We start from the raw sequence: 18,064 nt of genomic DNA on the forward strand, positions 1-18,064 counted from the left end.
GGAGAAATTTCAATTGTTCTTAAAACAAACCTTGTCAAGTTAGAGCACGCGATGGTGGCTTGAAGAGGAATCGTGAGAGATATCAATTGTTGTAATACAACTGAAACTTATTAATAAATACGAAAGTAAAATTGCACTGTAAAATATATTCCAAAATAAATCATGGCAACAATATTAGTCTAGATATAAAAAGCCTATTCCTTTAAAAAAACATTTAGCATGCGTTTCGATTTTAAAGTTTCAAGTTTTATTTCAATTCAAATCCATAAAAAACACATAAGATACTAATTATATACAATATAGAATACAGAGAACACACACAAAATGGAGCAATGTTTACAATGACTATGCGTTTACAAGAACTTTGGATAGTACTACCCCGATTGCGAGAAAGAGAGAGAGACAGAGAGATAGAGAGAGAGAGAGAGATAGAGATTGGGTTGTGTCCTTGCTGGAAGGTTGGCCTGCTACAAAACAGTAGAAATCTAGCTCTCTATAAAAAGCCAGGGAATCTAAAATCTCGAGACTTCAGACTTCTGACTCAGACTTCTTGACACTTCTTCTCGTACTCCTTTCTGTCGCCTTCCAAACCTGCAAGCGTTTTCATAATTTTCTGTACCTGACTGTATCCCGAGTTGTCATTATTGGAAGTAATAAAACGACGAATATAACTGTAACTCACGATCCTACTACTCTATTTCTTCCGTCGCATTTGTTTTAATAACAAGCGTGAGTGAGAGAGATATTGAGCGAGAACGAGAGCAGTCTGAATTAAACACTTATAATTTCGTTACAATATTAAGATTCTGAATATTTTTAGCTAATTGAATAATATTGAAAAGGATGCAATTCATTGTTTTACTCGATAATTCTCACTTAACATATTCTCTCTCTCTCTTGCAGCGCTCAAAATACACGGGGGCGATGGGCGATTCGCCCCCGTGAGCTCCATAATCGCCCCCATCAGGTTGCCCACGGGAGCGATTGCAAAATCAAAAATCGCCCCCGTGGAATTATAAAAAAAAAGATTATCTTTTCTTATATAACTTTAACACAATATTAAGTATCAATTTTCAAACCTTAAACCAATGAAATTGAAATTAGATGGCGCTTTTCCTCCCATCTATATGAGTATTACCGATACAAACAACGGAAGCTCGCAGTGCACAGCTAATGCGGCCGTCATACTGCGCCGGTAGTACCGGTGTGCACGCTGACGCCCAATATCTGCTGGAGCTGGAGACGATCGCGCAAGGACTGAAACATGGAGAAGTTTTTCGTTGTGAAATGTGGGAATCCTCTGAAATCTGGTTGTTCTAAAAGACCAGCAAATAATGTAACTCGACCAACAAATCAATATTGAGAAGAATATCAGCAAAGATGTTGCAGGGGCGGATCTAGGCGGTCATATTGCTCCGTCTAGTCTCATTTCACAACGCCCCCTATCATGGGTGTCGATCTGTCATTGATACCTATTCATCAGGGGGGATGAATGAATAGATCATACCCCCCTGATGAATAGGTATTACGTAAGGATCGACACCCATGCCCCCTATCGTCAGAGTCAGCAGCCTAACATGTTAGCCTATGGACGTTTTTTTTTTTTAATCGTTAAAAAAAATCATTTTTTGTTTTAACGAAAAGCACATCCACCCCGACGTACGTTATCACTAGCTCTTTCATTGGAGCCCTCATTTCTCATTGACTTTTGAACGTTCACCCACCGTAATTTTTCAAAATAGGTTGCAAGCTCGCCATTGCCTATAAAACACATGTGAAACAAGTCGAACTTTGGCCTCAGTCTGCCAAGCGATTGTAAGATTACAGGTCAAGCACACGAAGGGTAAGAAGCATGAATTATCAATTATCACTTCTGCTATGTTCATTATGTCCATTTCATCCAACCTCCCACCGTAATTTTTCCATTTAGTAAAAGCAAACATTTAGCCGAGGTAAGCAAAAACATGAATATTCATGACACACCATGGACTATTCGGTTATTAACAGAGGGGTGCAATCGGTCATCACGTCAAACTCCCCTTATTGCCACCAAGTATTTCATATCATTATATAGTTTGGTAAGTTTCTTTTACTCACTCATGAATTATTAACTATCAATGACCCGGAAGACCTTCCTCCGTTAGAAGCTACTGGTACGTCATCATTCCTCGAGCATAATATTTCACCTTATTTCTCCCCATGACGTAGAAAGGCAGTTGAGATATATTAACGTAAGAAAAGCACCTGGTCCAGATGGGATTCCTTCCTGGATTCTCATAGATTTCTCCCCTATTCTAGCGGAGCCGGTTTGCTCCATTTTCAACGCTTCCATTGCCGAAGGTTTTGTACCGTCTATTTGGAAATCTGCAGATATAATTGCCTTACCAAACCCCCCCCCCCCCCCCTGTTTCAATTGAGAGCGATCTGAGACCGATCTCCCTAACACCATTGTTAGCAAAAATATTAGAAATTTATGTGTGTAAATGGGTTTGGAATGATTATCTCCCCCATGTTGATCCAAACCAGTATGGGAACATACCAGGGTCCTCAACTGTACTTGCCTTGATCAATCTCCTTAACAATTGGTCATTTGAAACAGATGCTAAGAGAAAGGCTGTGAGGATTGTGTTGGTAGATTACAAGAAAGCTTTTGATAGGATAAATCACGATTTACTTCTTAGAAAGTTGGGAAATTTGCAGATGGATCCTACACTTGTTAACTGGATAAGAGCGTTCCTCTATCAAAGAAAGCAAAGAGTTAAAATCGATCAAATAAGATCTGAGTGGCTGACAGTTAATGGGGGTGTCCCACAAGGGACTAAAATGGGACCACTGTTGTTTATAATTATGATAACGGATTTGGGTTGTAATCTTCCCGTTGTCAAATATGTTGATGATACAACATTGTATGAGATATGTCCATATGGTGAAAATGGCACGATTCAGAATACCCTCAATGAACTTGCACACTGGTCTGACTTGAATGATATGCAGATAAATCCAATGAAGACCAAGGAAATGGTTGTTTGCTTCATGAAAGACGATCCAAACTTACCATATCTTACCATCGGTGGAAATCAAGTAGAGAGGGTTCAGGAAGTCAAACTACTCGGTTTGTACCTCATTAACAAACTTAACTGGGATACCCACGTGAAAGAAACCTACACTAAAGCAGCAAAACGCTTGTACCTTCTTGTTCAATTACGAAGGGCAGGTTTAAATCAGATTGATATGTGCAGATACTATGTGGCATGCATTAGATCGGTGTTAGAGTATGCTTGCCAAGTATTTCATGGAGGTCTGACCAAAGAACAATCCGAAATGTTAGAGTCCATCCAAAAAAGGGCAGTTAGAATTATTTCACCTGGACTATCATACTCTGACGCCCTTGTCTTTCTTAACCTCCAATCCCTTTCTGAACGTAGACAAAAACTATGCCTTAATTTGTTTACCCAAATTCGTAACCCCAGTCACATGCTAAACCATCTTCTTCCTGCTCCAAGAGAAACAAGATACTCTCTTCGGAACAGCAAAGACCTGTACCCTCCCAAATGCAAAACTAATAGATACAAAAATAGCTTCATACCCTGGTGTCTGTTTAATCTACAATGATCTTGCCAAATTTAATGTATTTTTATTGTCCTTTTTATTGAGTATATTCTCGTTAATTAAATGTAATAATTTTAATAAGAAGACATCAATCCTATTTTACATATTTGTGATTATCATACGACACCGTTTTATTAGTGTCCTCAAACTTTGTACAGGGTATTACATTTAATCAATAATCATTATTGCCAATTTTATATTGAATCAAAGTACCGTTTAGACATTTTACTTAAATTACACACTTGTTCATTATATGAATTTTAAAATAATTGAGAATGTAACAAATTTGATATCAATTGAATTTGTCTGGATTAATTTTTACAAATAATGCATTATACCACCACTCAATTTGGGTTTACTGTCTTTTTTTTTTCTTTTTTTTTTTCCTTCAAAATATTCCTCAATTGTAACTGTTCTGAACAATACGTTGATGTCAGTTGATATATGATTATTGGTCCTTATATTTATGTTTAAATCTTATTTTACATATTTTTTTATTATTATACGACACCGGTTTATTAGTATCAAACTTGGGGCTACTTGTATTCAAGCTTTGTACATGGTATTACATTTAATTAATAATCATTATTGCCAATTTTATATTGAATTGAGGTGCCGTGTAGATGTTTTACTTAAAATTGCACACTTGTTTATTATATGTATTTTATAATAATTTAGAATGTAACAAATTAAATACCAATTGAATTTGACTGGATATATATATATATATTTTTTTTTTACGGATAATGCATTATACCACCACTCAATTTGGGTTAACTGTCTCTCTCTTTCTTTCAAAATCTTTCTCAATTTTAATTGTTGGACAATACGTTGATGTCAGTTGATATATGATTATTTGTCCTATGAAGTCCTATGTACCTTTTAATTATGTTTAAATGCGATTGCTCGTGAGTGCTTTTTTTTTCTTCTTTTCATATCTATGTATTTAAAGTGTCAATTTATACATTTTTATTGTACAAAGTATATATACATATAACTATATTGTGAACCATTTATATGCCTGCCTTTTTCACTGTATAAAATCCAACTTATGGTTGCAATAAATGAATGATTTAATATGATGGTTTAAAGATATGTGCAAGAAATTTTAGTTGATATATATTAACAAAGTAATTTATATTTAGCAAAGCAATCTCACATACAATATTACTATCAAGTGTCGTCTGCTACGCCGATTGTCGCCTGCTTCGTTTAAGGCACATATTTATCGTTTGGACTGTAAGGTATACCAGGGAGATTTGTATTTTCCTGCGGTACAACGTATAGCAGGAAAATGTTGTATATGCAGATCATTTTAATGATTACGTAATGGAAGTGCCGAGACGCCACGATTCCGTATGGTTTGAATAACTTAGGCAGGTGAAAGTTATTGTATTGAGAAGGAAAGGAATGTTCACACCCGACGGCGCGGTGGCCTGTACTTATAGCGAAGGAGAAGAAGAATGTATAATTCGGGCCATTGCGCGCGAACACATCACACCCAATGGCATACACCCGGTACCCCAGTGGCGGATCCAGGGGGGGGGGGGGGGCCCGGGGGGCCCGGCCCCCCCCCCCTTGAGAAAAAAATCATGTAAAATCACGTGATTTTTACCTTTTTGGGGGGTTGGCCCCCCCCCCCCTGGCGCTCAAGGGGGGGGGGTGCAAATTGAAATTTTTTTGAGGATCAAAAAAAAAAAAATGTGCTCACTACCCCACTAAAAATGTGCTCACTACTAGTTTGCCATTAGAAATAGTCCATTTCTCGATAATTTCACAAAATATATTTGCCGCCGCATTCAATATGACGTCATTGACAGCTGATTGGCTAGTTTGGTAGTGACGTCGAACGAGCTATGTTTGTGCTGCAGTGATCCAGCGAGCGAAAATGAGACAATCGGAGCAATATCTTAGGGAGTTTAAAGACACTCAGTAGTCAGCTCTCATGGGGAATTCGACACCGTTCGGGTGTTTACCCCAAAACAGGTGTTGTCAATCACCCGGGCTAGCCTTGTGTTTTATGACCATTAGACCTTATGTAATGCTTTGCTTTCCCCCGTTACCCGAAAACTCTCGAGTATTATCCGAGAGATTAGGGGAGAATTCTTGACTGGCCAACGGTTTTGCTGTGTGCAGATTTGTACTCCCATTAATGGTATATCCACCAAGTCTGGTGTCAGCGAAATATGGCCTTCTGCACATGGAAACTGCCGATACGGTCCCTTTAATCCCCCGATCCCCCTTGGGCTGCCAAGTGAAAATGTGATGTGCATAGAAAAATGCTATCATGTGTCCAGACCTACACAGTAGTAGTAGATTTCAGTAGATGCCAGGAAAACATCACTAACGGGGGTTCAAAATAGCACCAAAAAATCGCCTCGCCGCTTCACGGCTCGTGGACGATGCTCCACATCGTATTTGGTTTACCCCCCCCCCACCCTTTTTTTTAGCGGGGGGGGGGGGGGGGGGGAGGCAACAGCCTGGGAGGCAAGGCCCTTTCGCACCCCCCCCCCCCCCGATCTCCTTCTTCCCCCTTTTCTTTTCTTCTTCCTCTTCTTTCTTTCCCTTTCTCTCCTCTTTTCCTTTCCCTTCTTTTCCTTCTCTCTCTCTCTCTCTCTCTTTTGCGGAAGGGGGGGGGGGGGCAAGGCCCGCTCACCCCAGCTGGATCCGCGCCTGCATCTACATTATATCTACCAACGTTAGACCCTAATAATGGATCTAGAAGATTAATTGACCTGGTCTCAGTGACGGGTTAACTTTTTTTTCTCAATTACTTGGTCTATAACCCTGAAAACCATCTAATTTTTACTTTAGATTTTCAAACAGTAACAGTTACGACCTAAATTAGGCCTAAGGCCAAGGGCTGTACTCTGCATTTTAATAACAAATTTAACGTAAACGTTAGACTTAACTTAAACTGTTGTTTCTCTGTGATACAAGTGGGATGGGACCACTTTTTTTTTCAACAGCAAACAAAAAAAATCTTTCCCCCTTTTTTTTGATCACGGGGATAAAAGTATGCAGCTATGTAACAAGTAGATTTCTAAGAGGGAAAATGCCGACTTAAATAAATGATAATGATAAAATACCAAGGAATTTAGGAGTTTCATGGGTACCAATTCAATGGAAATTTGTATTAAAATAAGAGCCCCCGTCAGCACTAAAAGAGCCCTCGTGAGAAGGCTCACGCGGCTCTTTTTGGGGGGAAGCGCCCCCGTGGACAAAAACATTAATTTGAGCCCTGCTCTCTTGCATAAAGAAAATATGAAAATAATATTTTGCTTTTTTTTAGGTATGTATTCTTTGTATTTTCATAATGTACATAATTGGTATTTGCATGTTTCGGGAATGGGGACAAACTTAGTAACTGAAATCCGATTCATTCCTGTGCTTTGATCCTTGGACAAGGTGTTTTGTTCACATTTGTCCCTTTAGACCCAGGGATTTTTCTTGAATACCGGGAAACACTGGGATGATAACATACAAGGTTCTTTTTCCGTAGAATAAAATCATGTATTTTATTCTATTTCTTTGATCGAGTTCAATATTGTTAGGATATTGCTTTTACTATGTATATTTCGTCACTCCATCGGATAAAGAATCATCGTGCAATACCAATGTGGCTACTCGGGGTAAATAAGACCCAATTATTGTTTAATCATTTTTCTTTATTACGCCTATAAGGTCAACGTAAGATTTGAAATTCGAATCCCATAAATAGGGGCTTAACTTGTGTTTAGGTGGACGATTTCAGAATAGATAATAATGTCATGTTTTCTCAGTTAATTTCGAGCCTTCATTTTCTTTCCGTTAAAGGATATCTATGGAGGAGAACAATTATCGGTTGAGGCAGATTTCATCCTCGAGATCGTTAGCTATGTTGGTTGCCTGATGTCAATATCGGGCCTTGTGATGACAATCTTTACATTTGCCACAAACAAGTGAGTACAAATATCAAGTGCCAAATTATTATTGTCTTTATAAATAATAAGAAACCATTTTTGTTAAGCACATGGAGAAGAATTTGAACCCGCTTAATCTCATACAATCGTCTTTGTTTCATTAAATTTAGACATCAACATTTGATAAAAAGAAATTCATGTCTAAATTGAGGAGACGCGATAGCTCAGTAGGTAGAGGAGTGGTCTTGTAATCCGGTAACCCAGCTCCGAAACCAAGGCGATGCGCTAGTGCCCTTTGGTAAGGCATTAATCCTCATTACCAGGTTCAAGTTCAAGTTCAAGTTCATTTTATTTCACATCCAATAAAAACATCATTATAACATTATACAAAATGCAATATATATAAAATAAAATATAATAAGAACAAATAAAACAACAACAGTAACACTAAAATTGATTAATGGGTGGAGTAGGGATGTGAGGGACCAGCAAAGGCCATTGACCTATCTAGGCTGGTCCCCTTTTTCTACAACCCCAAAAGTAAAATCTTTAGTAATTAAAAGCAAAATATTGACAATATAGACATTACATTAACTAAGACATATAAACACACATACAAGGACAGGCAGAATTAATAAAAGCTAAAAAAGTATATTGTAACTTGATATTTGTTGTTTTTAAAATTACGCTTAAAACTAGACAATGTTGGGCATGCTTTGAGAGAATCTGGTAAGTTATTCCAAATAATGGATCCTTTATATTTTATTGTAACTGTTCTTGACAAATTATAGCGAAATGAAGGAACATAAAGTTTGTGTGAATTTCTAGTACTATATTGATTTATATCTCTATTAAAAATAAAATAATTATTAAAACAATCAGGTAAAGTAGTTATATTGTACATGTAAGAGAACATAAAAGCTCCAATACTTATATCATATAGATCATAAAGTTTTAAAAACTTCAGCTTAAAAAACAATGTACCTGTATGTGCTCTATAATATGAGTTTGTTATAACCCTGACGGCTCTTTTTTGTAATAAAAATAGCTTTTGAAGCAGATACGAAGCGCAGTTGCCCCATACAATAATACAATAATTAAAATAAGGCAAAATCATAGAGTTATACAATTGTACAAGTATGCGTAATGGTAAAATATCTTTGAGTCTATTTAAAACACCAATGACCTTTGACAGCTTGTTAGAAATATAATAAATGTGGTCCTTCCACGTTAAGTTTTCATAAATAATGACGCCTAAGAAAGTAACTTGGTGTACTTGCTTAATTTCTTTACTATTTATACAAATCTTGATAGCAGCTTCATTTACATATTTATTTCTTGTTTTAAAAATTACATAGTTTGTTTTTTCAAAATTAATCAACAATTTATTGGCAAGGAACCACTTGTGTATTTTAACAATTTCAGAATTCAATAGAATATTTATTTCTACGGGATCTTTACCAGATAAAAACAGAGTGGTGTCATCAGCAAATAAAATAGAAGATAAAATATTGCTTACAGATGGCAAGTCATTGATATACAGTAAAAACAGGAGCGGGCCAAGATTAGAACCTTGCGGCACACCAGTTAAAATAGTGCTGTGATCAGAGTAATAATTACCAAAGCTAACATATTGCTTTCGGTTTGATAAATAATTTTTAATTAAAAGAAGAGGAATTCCTCTTATACCATAAAAACATAACTTATTTATTAAAATATTATGATCAATACAATCAAAAGCTTTGGATAAGTCTAGAAATACACCAATTAAAAATTCATTAAGTTCAAAAGCATTTGCAACTTTATCAATAAAATCAAGAAGAGCATGGCAAGTACTGTATCCTTTTCTAAAAGCAAATTGATTTTCATACAGAATATTATTTTTACTAATAAAACGAGTCAATTGATCACATAAAATCTTTTCAAATATTTTGCTAAAAACAGATAACACAGATATCGGCCTATAATTATTTAAAAGTGACTTATTGCCTTTTTTAAAAACAGGAATCACCTTTGCAATTTTTAGAGCATCGGGGAAAATACCTTGTTCAAAGGAAAAGTTTAAGATATTGCACAAAGGTGTAACAATCATATAAATCGAGTTTTTCAATACCTTAGGGTGAATTTCATCGTATCCTGGACTTTTATTTTCATCAAAATTCAAAACCACATTAATAATATCAGCGTTAGTAACAGGCTGTAAAAACAATGAATTCAAAAAGTTACCCTTCAAGTACTCGTCGTATTTTGTTGATTCAATATTGCAAGTAATCAAATTATCGATACTTTGCTGTAGTTTTTGCCCGATTGTACAAAAATAAGAATTAAATATATTTACAATTCTTTGTTTATCAGTAATCTTTTCACCATCAACTTCAATATCATTGATCCCATGCTTTAATGTTTTCTTGTTTAAAATTGCATTAATAAGTTTCCATGTTGCTTTCACATTATTTCGAACATTATCAAACTTAGAGTCATAGTATGCACGTTTATTTTCCCGTATTAAATTATTTAAGACATTCCTGCATTCTTTATATGCCATTTCACGTAAAGAGGTTGAGTTTCTTAGGTATTTACGATATAATATATGTGGCAGCGACCTCCCAAGAAAAGCCTGGGTCAACCTAAACCGTGTCAGAACTGGAGTTGGCCGCACACAATATTTCCTACATAAAATTGGAGCTGAATCATCACCAAACTGCGCCTGTGGAGAGATCAAAACTATGGATCATGTCATTGATGATTGTCCGATCTACAAATCCCCCCACGGCGCTTCCGGACTTCGTGAGCTCGATGATGAGACGATCTGTTGGCTCAATAAGGATCTTCCTATCTAGATGATGTACTCCCTGATATTCTTTGCACGAACGAACGGATATAATATATGCTTACGTTTACTCAGCTTGATTACCTCTTTTGTTACCCAAGGCTTATCAACTTTATTTTTACTTTTAACTAATTTAACAGGGAAACATTCATCGTAAATATCCTTATATAATTTAAAGAAATAATTGTATCTATCATTCGCATCACAAATATAATTAAGTCGTTCCCATTTAACTTTGTTCAACTCACTACAAAAATGCTTCATATTTTCTTCACTAAAATCAATTTTTCGCACTTCAATATCAGGTTCAGAATCAAAATTGTTTGACCTCAAAATAATAAACGGTGTTAAATGATCACTGATATCTGTTATCACTATACCAGATTTCAAAACTTTTCCAGGATTATTATAAAAAATATGATCTAAAGTTGATGCAGTATCATTTGTAATTCTTGTTGGTTTATAAATATATGGTAAAAAAGACAAAGCAACAAAACTATCAAAAAAATCCATTACTTTCGTATTTTCATCTTTTTTCATGAAATCAACATTAACATCGCCCAGAACTACACATTCTTTTTTTTTCCTGCACTATTTTAATCAAAGATTCTTGTAATTGTGACATAAAGTTAGATGGGTTATGGCTTGGAGGCCGGTATACTACAGCAACAATAATATTTTTCACTTTATTACGTACCTCAATAAATACACTTTCAATATCCTCACTAAATATATCTAAGTCCAATCTTCTAATAAATCTTAAGCTATCACTAACATATAAACCTACACCACCCCCTCTTTTATTCGGTCGACAATTTCCAACAAAATTATAGTTGGGAATACATATTTCTTGTTCTTCACCTTGTTTCAACCATGTTTCACAAACTCCAATTAATGATAAAGGTTTATAAAAAACATCAAGACAGTTTAAAAATGTATCAAAATTTTGTTTCAAGCTGCGACAATTAAATTGTGCAAGAGAGAGCGTACTTTGTTCATAATTTTTTTAAATATTACAAAATTCTAAAGGAGTGTAATATTGATTTTCAATAAGGTCACCAGTATCATTATCAAGTCTTGAATCAGATTTATTATCTAGTTTACATAAAAAACAATTTCTGCATGTTAAATTATGTTGCCTGTTACACAAAATACAACTACATTCAGAAGACATCAAAGAACAAGAAACAAGAAAAATACAATACAATATCGAATAATACTATCATCAAAATACTAAGAAAACAAAAAATAGTTTACGATGGCTGTAAACACATGGGAACTGATGATTATTGTCTCTGTAAAGTAGTAAAAAGTCATTTGTAGTTCATATCTTTGAGAGATCACTCACCGACCAAATTCTTTTCCTGACTGATCTACCGTTCGTTGCTTTCAGTAACAGGATGATCCTGCCGTCAGTCGACCAAGCTGCATCTATCTTGTCATTTTTCTTTACTTCTTCCTTCGCTTTGTACAGGATAGTCCTATTTCTTACGGTCAGATCTTCTTCTATGCCTATGTGGGTACCTTTCAGCTTTCTGCGGTTCTTCAAGAACCTCTCTCTAGTGCGGTACGAGGTGCACTTCACTATGATGGGCCTCGGTTTTGCAGCGCTCCTCCCAGTTGTGCTATGTGCCCCTGCAGCTGCAGGCGCGCCTACACGATGAGATCTGTCAATCTCATGTTGCTCCAAGTTGAGATCCATCTTCTCGCGAGCCAGATCAAGAACCAGCTTGTCGGTGTCCTCTCCTGGGTTCTCAGGTACGCCGTAGACACGAACACAGGTACGTCGGGAGTACTGTTCGGCTTCGTTGGACTCCTGCTTCAGCTTGTTGATACTGGCCAGGTTGCTTTCTTGCTGTTCTTGAAGAGTGATGATGGTGTTTGATTTGGAGCGTAGTTGATGCTCGAGCTCAAGGATTTTGCCTTCCGCTCTCTCCAACTGCTCACGCAGGTCCTGCATTTCACATTTTGTCGATTTCGTAAGTGCTGTCTGAAGCATCTTGTTAAATTGTTTACTTTTAAAATAGTCTTGTACCTCTTCAGCTATCTGATCATGTTTGTCATATGATTCAGTTTGAGGTTCAGTAGTAGCAGCAGCAGTGTTTTTTCTGGTTTTGTTTGCTGGCATTGTGAAGCAGGCAGGTTTATCGGTGAGTAGAAGCTACCATATATAAGCTTTAAACAAGGCTGGTTTCGCGGATGAAAAGAAAGTGAGGTTTAGTGAGCTGTTGGTGTCAAAGGCTTTCTGGTTTAAGTTCAGGGCTCAATAGATAATGTCTGAATAGACTATTGTCACTGACTCAACAGGATCGATGTAATCAATTGAAATTCTTTGGTCACTATGGCTGTAGGCTACTTGAGTTCAAAATTTCAGCAAATCACTCATGTACTGTACTTACACAGAGTTATGCACATGGGACAAGCAGCATCATGATCCAAAGAAGCCAATGCAGAGTTGAGATCAGAAAAATCAGTTTTCAGTCAATAATTCTCATTTCCCAGTGTACACATGGTTATCAAACCCTCGGAGAGGACCTAAAGCCATCGGCCGTCTGGTTGCTTACGTACAAGCATTTATGCTTTCTTAGCAGTCGGGTAAAATAACAGCCTCCACATGTTAATACGATGACGATATTATTGATCGCCTCCAATGTACACTGTTTCGAAAAAAAGGCTGTCAATGGTATTAAACGTAATGAGAACAAATGTGATTATCCTAACCCTAACCGGAACCATAACTGAAACAAATCAAATATTTCTCCCCTGCAAAGAAGTTATTCCAAGTCAACTTGAGACTTCCACATGTTCAACTGAAGGTCATTTTAGAGGATTTAAAGAAATGGTAAATTTGTTCATGAATTTTAGTTATTCAATTATGATAATGCAGCATTCACAGAGTATCTTCTGGTTTACTTTTTCATCTCTCAGAAAGCTTCGAGACCGGAAACCCAACCAGATTCTCCTATCCCTCTGCTGTGCCTTACTAGGACTCTATGTGGTCTTTATAGTCATGATATCAGTGGACACTAAACGGGATGTGACTGAGCTCTCCCCTCTCCCTTGCTCGATCCTGGCTGCATTCCTCCAATATTTCATCCTGGCAGCTATTTTCTGGATGGCCGTTGAGGGCTACAACATGCATAATCTCCTCGTACTGGTCCACCATTACTATTTGCCACGGTTTATGAAGAAAGCTTCGTTGATCGCATGGGGTAAGATTTCATCTGCTCCTTGAATTAATACAAGGGCGTCACTAGAAGGAGGGGATGGAACGTAGGCTTTCCCCCTCCCCTCCCTCGTTCCATATGCAAACATATGAAATAAATGTATCCACAGACTTTGAACGAGAGGGCAGAATATTCATTGTGCGTTATTCACTGTTTTCCGAGTATTTGGGTTTACTAGATTTTACGAAGATCATGTGTTTGTCCGTCGGGGCGCCGATAAAACGGATTATTATAACATGACTCCACCTACCACCTCTCCTCGCCTGAAAAGTTAATGTAGGAAATTTATTGTTCACACTTATCATGATTGTTGGCAAGGGAATACAATTTAAAGAAGTGCTTGTTTGAAGCCCCTTATATGTAGTAGAACTATTCTGGAGAAATTCCTGAACCCGTTCGCTTATTTCATCTCATTTTAGTTATTCCATTCATTTATATTTCTTCAGGGTATCCCATTCAACAAAAGTTGGTCTTCTATAGGCCCTGAAAATCCATTAAAACAAGAAAAAAATCATACAATCAAGTAGCATAAACACGTAACCTCATTTTTACACCTTATAAACTAATTCCATGAAATTGTTCAAGCTTAAAAACATAACAGATAACAAGAATCAATGACGAGGCTTGAAAGGATGAGCAAATGTTGATTATATATGTAGGTCACTTGCTGAGAGACGTAAAGGAAAGAAATATAGAAAGAAAGAACGAAAATCATAAAGGAATTAGAAAGACAAAAATAAAGAAGAAAGAAGAAATAAGAGGGAAAAGAAAGGGATAGGAAGAAAAGGACGAATAAAAACTTGACCACTCTCAAATTGTTTGTTCTTTTTGTAGGTTGCCCTTTGTTAATAGTCGGGATTACTGCAGGTGCTTCAAGACAACACTACGCACAGACAGATTTGTAAGTTTCTTCATGCAGAATATTTTTTTTTAACACATCGGGATATTGAAATTCTTCCGTCGTCGAAGGTAGTTCGGGGGGAATTACTTCTGCATTAGAAAGTCAATGGTGTTTTATATCTCAAATGCGATATGTTGTTAACCATATACATATTCATGTAGGTGAATGTTAATTATATGCATGCGTAAAATACTGGATGGTGAAATTATCGATTTCTTATCAAAAATCCTCTAACATTCTGAACACGTATTTGTTTTTTGATTTGTACTGTTGTTACTGTTGTGTTTTATAATCTAATATCACCTGGTTGTGACTGACTGAATTTCGTGTTCTTTGACACTCTGTAAGAGATAACATCCCATTATATTGGCATCATGACTTCACATGATCACAAAGAACTTGAAAGTCAAGTAAAGGGCCATTTCATGAGCCTGTTGTACCGCCTGCGCATATTTTTTTTTACACAACTGTTTAGCCATTTTCGCGAAAACATTCCAAGAAGTGCTCTGGTGAAAGAGTCTAAGTCGTCAGTGCACTATATATGTACAAGCACGTACACCCAGTGAATGGAAGATAATAGCTATAGGGGAAAACAAGGATAGCGGAGAGGATATAGAGAAGGAAAAACAATGAAATACATAAGAAAAGAGAAGAGGATAAGTCAAAGGAAGGACATAGAAATACATAATATTGAAGAGCTAAGAGGATCGTAGATCTAGACTAAGGAAAACCAGAGAAGTACATCCGGAAATACATAAAGAAGGAGAAAGGGAATCTATCAGATGAAAACAAAGAAATAGATGACGAAGGAGAAAAGGATAGATTGAAGGAGAAACAAAGAAATACATAAAACAAAAAAGAAAGGTTAGAATAAAGGAGAACAAAAGAAATACATAACGAAGGAGAACTGGAGGATAGATTGAAGAAAAAACAAAGAAATATATAACGAAGGAGAAAATAGATTGAAGAGAAAAAAAGAAATACATGAGAAAAGAGAAGAGGAAAGATTGAAGGATAACACAGAAATACATCATGAAAGAGAAGAGAGGATAGATTTAACCCGAAACAAATAACGAGTACGTACTCATGTACAGCCAGTGAGGTGTTTTTGGTACAGCTAAATCCAACGAAACTGCCGAGGGTAATGTTAGACTCTGTCTCTAGTCGTTTGCACAGTATCTTTGACTGAAGTGGCTTAACAGTACTGTTGTGTAAAAAAAAATATGCGCGTACCGCCTATGTAATTTAGGGCCGAAACTCCTTACTCCCTCCACTAAATAGTTGCCACACTCTTACTGCTTTCAAGAGGTGTCTGAAAACACATCTTTTTATAATTTGTTGTAATGTTCCTCTCCGTTTGTAAAGCTTTGTATGATAATGTTCCCTGTTTATGTTTCTTTGTAAGTATTTCTTGTATATGCGCTCAGTATTTAATGAAAAGGGGCTTTCTTATTGTAACATTGTTGTCCTTATTATTTGTTTTAATATTATTATTTACATTATGTAATATGTCAGTGTAATGTCGCACATTTCTAAAGGTGACCCACATTTATCTCAAGTCTTGGTGATCGTGTTATACACTCAATTCAGAAATATAAATCTGTTAAGATGATGTTTTATTACATTTCAATTTTGTGTTATAGTTGCTTCCTTGCATTTTGGCCTGTGATCAGTGGGCTCCTGATACCTATTGGTGTCGTCATGATCTTCAACTTTGTCATCTATGTTCGGGTCCTCATGCGACTAAACAAAACTATGAAAGGACAACACCTGGACAAGACGGAGAAGCGCCAGCGGATTCGACGTTTCCAGAACGCAGTTTGCATCTTGACTCTAATGGGTCTCACGTGGTCTTTTGGTTACCTGAGCATCATACAACCAGCCAGTGCGGTTGTACAAGGAATCTTCACTGTACTGAACTCTCTTCAGGGGTTTTTCATCTTCATGCTGTATTGCGTTAGACAGCCTCAGGTGCGCATGGCATGGCGTTCCCAGTTCAAATGCTGCTTACCTAAATATTTCACGACGCCCTCTGCGGCCAGTTCCGGTTCTGGACAACCCAGCTCAACGCTCAAGAACAGCTCATCAGACCTGAAGGACGGCCCTTTCCCAACTCGGACTCCAGCGGAAATCCGCCCAGAGACAGGAGGCTAGCTCCGCCGGATAGACTTTCTAGAGCTTCGTATGATAATGGTGGTACAGAGTGGTGAAGATACCATGTAGAACTGATAGATTTTGGATTGGACCAAAGGGTTGTAAAAAATTCAAACATGCAAGTATGTTTTCGATGAATTTTTAGCAGTTTATTCCGACCGCTCTATGAATACATCACTTATTTGTTCTATTACAGATCTTCTTGTAGTTGATTGAATTTTCGTTGATTAGTATTATTCGAACTGTTGGCGGTGGACTTCTAACTGGAGGATTTTTGTGTAATAGGATTATTCCCCTTTTAACGAGTGAGTGAAGAAGATGCATTTTTTAAACATGTTTATGATATACATTATGATTTTTTCGCATGGTATAATTGGAATGAAGGTAACCTATACGTATGCTGCAAACAGAACAGATAGTTTTATGTTTCACGTGCAAAACGAAAGCATCATTTTATTATACAGATTCAATTGAGAATTTCACCAATTAATTCAACAAATATTATGAATGAAACATAAATAGTAATTTGAGAATGTAAGATTTATATATTAAATTATGGGAGGTAAAATTATAACCCCTTGGGAAACAATATTCATGATGCTGCTACCAATGTGGTCCATATTTTCTACCAGGTATTCCCTTTCCTCTTCCATCCTTGATCGAATTATCGTTTCTTCTGCTAAAGAGAATACGGAGGCGCTATGGCTTCATGATAAAGCATTGGTCTCTTAACCGGGAGGTGCCGGGTTTGAAACCAGGTCGATGCGCCAGTGCCCTTTGGTAAGGCATTAATCCTCATTACCAGGGCTTTCGGAGATTACTTAAAGCTGTCTTTTCTTTTCTTTTTACAATGCCATTGATTTCATCAATTTGCTTTCTCTTCTTCTACTTCCTCTTTTTCTTCTTCCTTCCCTTCTTCACCTTTTCCTAATTACCATGATTACATTATTGTCTATACTCTTTATTCTATTTTTCTTTCCCTTCTCACATTCACTCTCCTTGTATGTCATTACAATCTCATACTATACTATTCCGTTTTCGCCTCCTATAATACCTTTTAAATTCAGACCTACTATATTGTGTTACTCAGTACGGGAGCCTATTCACATACTAGCTATGCCTTTTATTTAGGCTCCCCACATGTTACATTGTTTTACCTTGCCTGTCAAATCTATATATTTCGAAACTTCGTACTTATTTCCCGTACATTATACTTGATTTGAAATCTTTGATTTGGTTTGTGTGTGTAATCTACTCTGACTTAATATAAGCATATACAAAAAAATGAATTGTTTTTTATGTAGATGTGGAATAAATAAACTTCAAACTTCAAAGTACTACACATGCTTTCTAAGTAGTCGGGTAAAAAAAAAAAAACAAGAATAGTCTTTATTGTCAAATTTTGCATGTTTTTACATTGCATTGGTGATCTGACATCATT

The 18,064-nt window shown here is 36.6% G+C and overlaps 1 protein-coding gene across 1 annotated transcript; it reads left to right on the forward strand.

Moving 5' to 3' along the window:
* Positions 1-7,334: 7,334 nt before the first annotated feature.
* Positions 7,335-16,623, forward strand: LOC115924996 (adhesion G-protein coupled receptor G2-like). The gene is made up of 4 exons (XM_030988102.1): positions 7,335-7,550; positions 13,270-13,553; positions 14,403-14,469; positions 16,113-16,623. The coding sequence occupies exons 1-4, from the start codon at positions 7,501-7,503 to the stop codon at positions 16,621-16,623; spliced, it is 912 nt and encodes a 303-aa protein (XP_030843962.1). The 5' UTR covers positions 7,335-7,500.
* Positions 16,624-18,064: the final 1,441 nt, after the last annotated feature.

Source organism: Strongylocentrotus purpuratus, unplaced genomic scaffold, assembly GCF_000002235.5.
Source record: "Strongylocentrotus purpuratus isolate Spur 01 unplaced genomic scaffold, Spur_5.0 spur5_scaffold_17, whole genome shotgun sequence".
Lineage (NCBI taxonomy): Eukaryota > Metazoa > Echinodermata > Echinoidea > Camarodonta > Strongylocentrotidae > Strongylocentrotus > Strongylocentrotus purpuratus.

Excerpts from the sequence above, each read along its gene's own strand:
- LOC115924996 (XM_030988102.1), top strand. The coding sequence starts at position 7,501 with ATGTCAATATCGGGCCTTGTGATGACAATCTTTACATTTGCCACAAAC. Across the intron at positions 7,551-13,269 it reads TTTACATTTGCCACAAACAA|AAAGCTTCGAGACCGGAAAC; the intron begins GTGAGTACAAAT and ends TTCATCTCTCAG. Across the intron at positions 14,470-16,112 it reads CACTACGCACAGACAGATTT|TTGCTTCCTTGCATTTTGGC; the intron begins GTAAGTTTCTTC and ends TTTGTGTTATAG.